Source organism: Nanorana parkeri, unplaced genomic scaffold (assembly GCF_000935625.1).
Source record: "Nanorana parkeri isolate BGI_ZX_2015 unplaced genomic scaffold, ASM93562v1 scaffold1769, whole genome shotgun sequence".
NCBI classification, from domain to species: Eukaryota; Metazoa; Chordata; class Amphibia; order Anura; family Dicroglossidae; genus Nanorana; species Nanorana parkeri.
Genome location: NW_017308037.1, coordinates 61677 through 70486, shown reverse-complemented (window position 1 = coordinate 70486; position 8810 = coordinate 61677). Strand labels below are relative to the sequence as shown.

General features: G+C 44.2%; 1 protein-coding gene across 1 annotated transcript in view; it reads right to left on the bottom strand.

Moving 5' to 3' along the window:
* The window catches only part of PDE10A (phosphodiesterase 10A), a 119035-nt gene extending 112414 nt beyond the window's left edge, over positions 1-6621 (bottom strand). The window contains exons 1-2 of the mRNA XM_018571504.1: positions 6573-6621; positions 2558-2583 (exon numbers count right to left, since the gene is read on the bottom strand). Of these exons, the coding sequence (XP_018427006.1) occupies positions 2558-2583; positions 6573-6621 (75 nt within the window). The remainder of the gene's footprint in view (positions 1-2557; positions 2584-6572) is intronic.
* Positions 6622-8810: the final 2189 nt, after the last annotated feature.

Here is an 8810-nt window from a genome sequence, read left to right as displayed (position 1 = left end):
ATATATATACATATATATATACGGTATATGAATGTCTGTACAGCTTCCTTTGGATCAATAAGTGATAATTAAATTATTTTTTGGGTTGAATTCTATGGACTTGTAACAAAACTCAAAATATTGTCAAAGTGCCATCATGGTTACTAAGTAGTCAGCACTCTTACCGTGCGGTTAGGGGATTTTGGCCTCAATTACCACAATTGCCACAAACGGCAATATGTGCGTTACCTCTGGATGGACCAGTTTTCTTTGGACAATTTTTAAAACACATGCATAAGTTTGAGCCCTGATTGTCCCAAAAGTGTGTGTGTGTGTATATACACACACACACACGTGTATTAATTCTTATGGTGTGCGGTTTAATGTTTTGCAGAGTGCTATGAAATGTTTATAAATTATAAACCTTAGATGTTGATGTGTACATTTCAGCAAAAGACTATTTGCCTCATGGGAGTTGTAGGCAAAGAAAGATGTGAACATGACCAGAATCAACGTGCACAGCTTTTACTAAATGCGCGCATACACTGCTCGATTCTCCTAAGAGAATCGTGGGAAATCCCGCGATCGTACGAGAATCGAGCAGTGTGAACGAAGACGTGCGACCGTTTCTACTGTACGGTCGCACGTCTTTTGTCTAAGGAGCACGCTAGAAAACCAGCTGAAAATCGTACGATTTTCGGCTGGTTTGAACGGTGCTCGGGAGACAAATGCCGAACTGGCCGGTGTGCGCACGCGCACACTGCCTGTTAAGCATTGCGGTCATCGGAAGCCCGCCCCTCAAGGGGGCGGGCTTGCAATGATCGAGAGTACGATCTGCCTGTCCAAGATGGGCAGATTGTACTTTTTTTTTATTACTTTACAACCATCGCAAGACTAAGGTCTTGCGATGGTTTAAAGTGTATGGCCACCTTTAGGGACAGGCAGTGTGATGGGAGAGAAGAGCAATGGGAGCGAGCACAGCAGACTTTCTAAACAGATTAAAATAGTAAGACTTTATTAAGACTTTATTTTAAAACATAAATAAATGTGGCTTTGGAGAATGTTCATTGTGTAGCTGTACAGTTGTGCTCCAAAGTTTGCATACCCTGGCAGAAATCATGAAATTTTGGCATTGATATTGACATTGATATCATGCCAAAAAACTGTCTTTAAGTTAAGGATAGTGATCATATGAAGGCATTTATTATCACATACAGTAGCTGTTTGGCTCCTTTTTAAATCATAATGATAGCAGAAATCACCCAAATGGCCCTGATCAAAAGTTTACATACCCCTGAATATTTGGCCTTGTTAGAGACACACATAGGTTAAAATGGCAATTAAAAGGTTAATTTCCCACATCTGTGGCTTTTTAAATTGCAATGAGTACTGCGCCAATGCCACAAAAATGCCCGGTTACAATATGCCCAACACCTTCTGGCACACTGTAATTTGGAATGACGAGACTAAAATAGAGCTTTATGGTCACAACCATAAGCGCTTTGTTTGGAGAGGGTTCAACAAGGCCTAGAGCAACAAGAATACTATCCCCACTGTGAAGCATGGTGGTGGCTCACATTTTTTTGGGGGGGTGCGAGCTCTAAAAAGCACAGGCAAACTTGTGAAAATTGATGGCAAGATGAATGCAGCATGTTATCACAAAATACTGGCAGGCAATTTGCATTCTTCTGCACGAAAACTGCGCATGGCACTCTCTTGGATCTTCCAGCACAATGACCCTAAGCACAAGGCCAAGTTGACCCTCCAGTGGTTAAAGCAGATAAAGGTGAAGGTTCTGGAGTGGCCATCACAGTCTCCTGACCTTAATATAATCAAGCCACCCTGGGGAGATCTCATGACCTAGGAGCAGGGGTAGCAAACCTCCGGCCCTCCAGCTGTGGTGGAAATACAAATCCCATGAGGCATTGCAAGATTCTCACAGCCACAGACATGACTCCCGAAGAGAGACGCATCATGGGATTTGTAGGTTTCACCACAGTTGGAGGGCCAGGGGTTTGCTACCCCTGACCTAGAGGCCTGAACGGGCAGCTATACCACCTGCACGGGGGGCAATACACAGTATTAGGAACTAATGGTATGCAGACTTTTGAACAGGTTCATTTCATTTTTTTTTTATTGCCATGTTTTGTTTTAGGATTGTGCCATTTTGTTATGACCTACAGTTGAACATGAATCCCATAAGAAATAAAAGGAATGTGTTTTGCCTGCTCGCTCATGTTTTCTTTAAAAATGGTACATATATTACCAATTCTCCAAGGGTATGCAAACTTTTGAGCACAACTGTATATAAGGAGAAAAAAGATGAGGGTTTTGTGTCACTTTAAGCATTGCAGGCATAACATTCTCTCTGGCATTACCCTTTATCTAAAAGAATTCCAGAAGTTGCTGTATTTCTCAACCTAAGCTAAAGAGAGCTTAACTATGTAACCATATGTTTCTAAATAAACTTTTTTGTATTCATACATGCTTATCCAGTTTGATTACAAAGCCCTCTGGCTAATGAGATGACAATGACCTTTGTTCAGTGGTGCAAGAAAATAAAAATTGAGTTGCTTACCCTGCTGACTTCTGTAGGTGTTAAATCTGTAGAGGGGGGAAAAAAAGAAATAATTAGTAGAGAAGTCTATTAATTATATATAAAGACTACCACTGACAGTCTAAAGGAGAAGGTAAAACTGCTAAAGAGGGGTGTAAGATAAAATAACAGCGCCCCCATAGCAAAATATTTGTGGGTTCTCTCTACAAATAGACAATACTTTGCACAGGCTCTGAGCTTCAGCATGAAACAGGTAAATGATTGGTAATAGATAAATGTCACCTGCACACCATAAGTTGAAAAAGCAAAATATTTTATTGCCAGTAGCTGTATCTCATTGACAAGCGCTTTCGGGGCCTCGCAGGGTCACCTTCATCAGGCTTAGAGATAGAGTTATCTCTAAGCCTGATGAAGGGGACCCTTAGAGATGGACTTATCTCTAAGCCTGATGAAGGGGACCCTGCGAGGCCCCGAAAGCGCTTGCCAATGAGATACAGCTACTGACAATAAAATATTTTGCTTTTTCAACTTATGGTGTGCTGGTGACATTTTTCTATTGTTCATGTGTGGCGGTGCCATCCGCAGTCATTTCGAGCACCCATCCTCATCAAGTGGGAATCCCGGTAAGGAGTGCGGTATGGTTCCTGTTTCCGGTAAATTATTGATAACACCATACAACTTCAGCATGTTACTGGCATTTTGTGATTTAACATTTCAATTATTTCTCTCAATGCAGACCTCTATCATACCACACATCTTTCTGAGATGGGAAAGAGGACCAGTAAGCATCTATATGCCAAAAATATTTGGTTCAACCCAGAATTGTTTTTTTCCCCACCATTACAATTTTTTTCAACCATATAGTTATCTGTACATAAGACCAAAAGGAGGGACAACTGAGGAGTTGTGTGAGGTTTGCTTGCCAGCTCCCTGCGGTCACCAGCCACCACTGTGAGGAAGTCTTATGCTACTAACTACCTATATGGCGCTCTATATAAGATCATGTAAACCTTAGTCAGATCAGAGGAAATTCTCATTATCTAACAGAGGCTGATGTGGAACTCAGAGCACCACACAGGAATACAAATGTGGCAAATTTCCTCTGCTGGTGTGCTGACTGCAGATGGCATATAGACTGGCCGGGTTCTATAAACAGGGCTGAATTGAATCCTAGGAAATTGAATCCCACATCACAGAAAATGTGGTGCCTTAAACCACAAGTTGGGATGGTGAAAACTTTTGTTTTTCACTGTGATACAGCATGTAAAAAAAAAAAAAAAAAGGGAAACAAATGTTTAAATGTGTGGTGCTGAATAGGGAATGTACAGCAAAGAATACTATGAGGCAATGTGGAATAGTTAAGTTAATAGTGTTCACACAGAGAATTCTATCACCTGCACACATCTGTTCCATTCAGACCTCCTGCCCATGCTGCTATCAGCACAGTGGCTTTCAAGAATGTTATTCTCTAAAACTAGGGCCAGAGCCTGACTACAGGACCCAGAGTGCAATTTGGGTTTTGTTCATTATTATTGCGGATGTTCAGATACCAAGTACGCTACTCGGTACAAGTACAGATATTTTTCCAGCTCCAAGACTAGACAAAAAATTCAAAAGTTAGGAGGCAGCTGTCATTTTTAATGAGCATACGGAGCTCCTGAGATTTGTGCATCCCTGTTTTAATGTATGGTTTTAAAAAAATAAATATATATAAAAGGGATACAATTTTTTCAAGTGCAAGTGCTGATATGTGTCCAAGTACTCACAGATTCAACTACTGATACATTTTTGTTTATTGTCATGCGACAGTGGTGGAGCGCCAGAGCTAGGTCCCAGCTGCAACCGCTGCAACCCTGGTAGTTCTCATGAAAATGCGAAGTATTGACACTGATATCTGAACATCCCTAATTATTAACATTCCTGATATTTCTGGGACAAACTGAACATTTGCAGTCCCACCTGCTGCTGCTGTGGACCCCAGAACATTGCTTGGGACACAGGAGCAGGGAACTAGACTGTACATTTTGGGACTGATTGGTTTCCATGGGCAACTGCTCTAGATTCTGTCTGCTCCAGTTTTGACAAATTCCCCCCCTCTGTATTTTCCAAGTAAACAGAACACAACTGAAAGACAAATAAAAACCTACCAACACCTAAAGAGGAAGGGAACTCTGCTGTACCGGAAAGACCGGAAAACAGAGTTACCGGTAAGTCTAACTCTGAATTTCCCTTATAGTCTTTTCCAGGACAGCACATGAGAGGATAAGGGAGAACTTGCCAGGTTAGGGAGGGACTACTGTCTGAAGAACCTCTCTCCCGAAAGCTTGATCTTGAGCAGAGAGAAGGTCCAGACGATAATGTCAACAACAAAAATGCTGGACCAAGTGGCAGCACGGCAAATTTGCTCCAGAGTGGAACTGGCCTGCCCCACCCCGGAAGTAGACAGAGCTCTGTTAGAATGTGCCATGAGCACAACAAGGCAAGTTTCTCCAATGGCAGAGTAAGCCTAAAATGTAGCCCGTTTGATCCATCTAGCAATATTAGTTTTTTGAAGCTCAGTTGTTTTCTTCCCTGAGTGTAATACAAAAAGAGTTCCTTGCATGTAATAAATTAAATTTAGAGGCAACTTTGGGTAAAAACCCTGGATCTGTCTTCAAGACCAATCTAGCTTAAAAAACCTGAAAAAAAGTTCCCTAATTGACAGGGCCTGAATTTCACTCACACTTCAGGCTGTAGTGAGGACAACTTAAAAAAAAAGGTTGAAAATCTCATATCACCTGAAGTTTCAAAATTGATTCTTAAGTAGGCCTTGCAGCATAATAGACCAACCCTATGTGGAAGAGACTAACTGGCAAAGGTGTGGCCCTAACAAGAGCCTTCAAGAATCTAGCGATCAAAGGATTGATAGCTATCCTTTTGCACAAAAAAACAAACACTTAGGGCAGAAATGTGGGCTTTAAGCATACTTATGGCTAAACCCTCATCAACCCCATCTTGCAAAAAATCCAGAATAGACGATATGTCTTCAGACCTTTGCTTATACAAACACCAAGATGAAAAAAAACTTTTCAAGTTTTGCCATAAATAGCCCTAGCCACTTTCTTTCTGCTGGGCAGGAGTGTCTTTATGACTATCTGACAAGCCTTTACCCCTCAAAAGCTCTTCTTCAGAAGCCAACATGTGAGTTTCAGACCCTCTCTAACTGGGGACTTGGATTCTGACCATGCCAAATCTTTCTGGCTAGAATTTTTGGTGGTCTGGCCTTTGTTCCCCCCCAAAAAAAAAAACTTTTGAGAAACCTTTTTTTACCATAAAGGCCTTTTACTTGTCCACCGTACTGCTCAAGACAGCCTCCAAGCCTGGATTGAACAGCAGGTCACCTGTGCAAGGTATCCCACATAGGCAAACCTTGGAGGCAGGGTCTCTGGGCCAGGTTTCAAGCCAAACTGCCCTGCGAGCTGAATTTACTAAGGCAGCAGTTCCACCTGATATTCTATCAAATTCTGCAAGGGCATCCCCCATAAAACCTGTAGCAAAAAAAAGCAAAAGGAAAAGACTGATCTAGAAAGCTAGGAAAAAGCTGCATCTAGTTTTTTTTTTTTTGCAAAATATTTTATTATTTTTCACAGTTTTAAACATGACAATGCATGCCACTTGTTCCCAACAATACGGGAACCAGGCGTAGCTATGCACCCAAAAACAATACACCAACACTTAGCCAAAAATAATAAAATAACCGGGAATAACATCCCTGCGTGATTAACCCGGGGGGGAAAACCCGCTGAGTACAGGCGGGGTGCGGACACTCCCCAACATAGCTCTTCAACTGTGGTTGACACCATATAGGTACGACATTCCAGGATTACAACGCTAGAACATTTTAACAAGGAGGTAATGCCACTACTTGAACTCAGGTCTCCTCTGGTTCGACACCATCACATGAGTGCACCCATATTTAGGCTTCTCCCTAGGGGTCACACTACCCCCCTTCCCAGCTCAGACATCTGAGTCCACCGCTGAGTCACCGCATTCTAACCAGCGATCCCAGACTTTGTTGAACTTGGCAGGGCATCCTCTATGAGCATATGTAGCCTAATACAGAGGTAGGTTGTCATTGACCAGCTTCTTCCAGAAAGCTAGCGCTGGGGGCTCGGGTTTCTTCCAACACATGGCAATTGCTTTACGGGCGTAGAATAACATGAGGCCCACCATCGTGCGTTCAGACCTTGTCGGAGCTAAATCCTCCACCAGGCCCAGAAGGCACATTCGCGGTGACGGGGTGAGATGTAGAGATGTGACTTTACCCATATACTCGACCACTAAGTGCCAGTAGGAAGTGATGAGGGAGCACCCCCAGAAGACATGAAATAAATTACCCTCGGGGCACGTGCATCTCCAACAACCTGGCAAAATAGAGGCATTCATCTTATGCAGGCGGTGAGGTGTGAAATATGCTCTATGGAGTATCTTAAACTGAACCATTTTATCCCGTATCGCAACCAATTGTTTAAAGGGAGCATCCCAAATTTCCTCCCAATCCTCCTCATCCAGGTCTGGGATGTCCGCTCTCCATCTAGATTGTAGGGTTAGTAGGCTGGGGGAGGTCAGGATCTGCAGGGTACCATAGAAGCACGAGGCAGGCTTTAGCAGTCCGTCCGTCCTCGCTAGAGACTCCAGCCGCGCCATGCCCAATTGGATGCTATCCCCGGGGAACTGAGCTCTGAAGGCATGGGCAAGCTGCATGTAACGGAAGAAGCATTTCCCATGGGTGGGGTGTCTGGCTGCAAGGTCATTAAATGGCAGTAGTGAGTTAGCATCTACTATATCCGCAATTATTTTGATTTTACGTTTGGCCCAGAAGCAGGGATCAAATAGAAGTGAGGGAGTTGAGGATTGTTCCATAATGGTGTTTTTGGGGATATTTCCAAGGTGTCTTTTTCACACCTGGATATCCCCATACGCCAGACTTTAATAGTGGTGTGCATAGAGGGTGTGAGGGGGTATGGGGCTCGTGGTCCTCTACCAAGCAAATTGGTCAGGGCCTCTACCGAGTTCAGGATCGCAGCCTCCAGCATGACGGAGGAGTTGTTCACATCCACCGAGAGCCACCAGTTGGCTGTAACCAGTTGTGTGGCCAGGAAATATTGATAGAAATCCGGGAGGGCCAGCCCTCCTTGGGCAGTAGGGCGCATTAAGGTCGTAAGTTTGTAGCGTGGGGGCATAGATCCCCATAGGAAGGAGGAAACTAGTTGGTTAAGTTGACAAAAATAAGATCGGGCAATCCAGACTGGGGAGTTCCTAAAGACATAAGTGAGTTTAGGTAACAGCTTCATCTTTACTAGGTTGATTTTCCCCAGCAGGGATAAAGGTAAGTTTGCCCATGCCTTCAGCCGCTGCCTCATGTCCCCGAGGACTGGAAGTAGATTCAGTGCTAAGTACTCCTGCGGTAGCCTGGAGACCACTACCCCAAGATATTTGAAGGAGTCCACCCAGGACAGTTGGGTAACCGACCTGGGTACAGACCTAGCCCCTGCATCTATGGGGAACAGTACCGATTTATGCCAATTGACCCTGAGACCCGACACGGCAGAAAATGCATCCAATACCTCTAGGGCACCCTGCAAGGAGGCTCCAGGATCATTAAGGAATAAGAGCAGGTCGTCCGCATATAGCGCCACCCTCTCCTCCAACCAGCCAATGCGAAGCCCCTTAATGAATGGTGATTTGCGCAATGCCTCAGCTATGGGCTCCATGGCCAGGGCGAAGAGAGTGGGCGACAGCGGGCAGCCCTGCCGAGTACCCCTGCAGATAGAAAAAGGCCTAGACAGGTTATTACCTAACTTCAGAGAGGCAAGAGGATCTTTGTATAACAGTCTGATCCAGCGAGTGAACTCCAAGGGGAACCCCATCTTGTCTAGGACAGCCCACAGGTAGGACCATTCCACTGTGTCAAAGGCTTTCTCTATGTCAAGAGACGCCACCACCCGCGTTCCGGTGTTGACATGGGATGCATGTATGTTGGTGAATAATCTGCGTAAATTAATATCGGTGGATCTGCGGGGCATGAAGCCAGTTTGGTCCGAGTCTATCAGACTGTCAGTTTGTTAAGTCGCACACTAAGAATCTTAGTCAATATCTTAAGGTCACAGTTAAGAAACGCAATTGGGCGATAGGAGGCACAATCCGTCGGGTCTCTAGGTGGCTTATGAATCAGGATGACATGGGCTCCAGTCATCGAGGGCGGCAGGTGGTTGGTCTCTAAGCTAGTATTGTA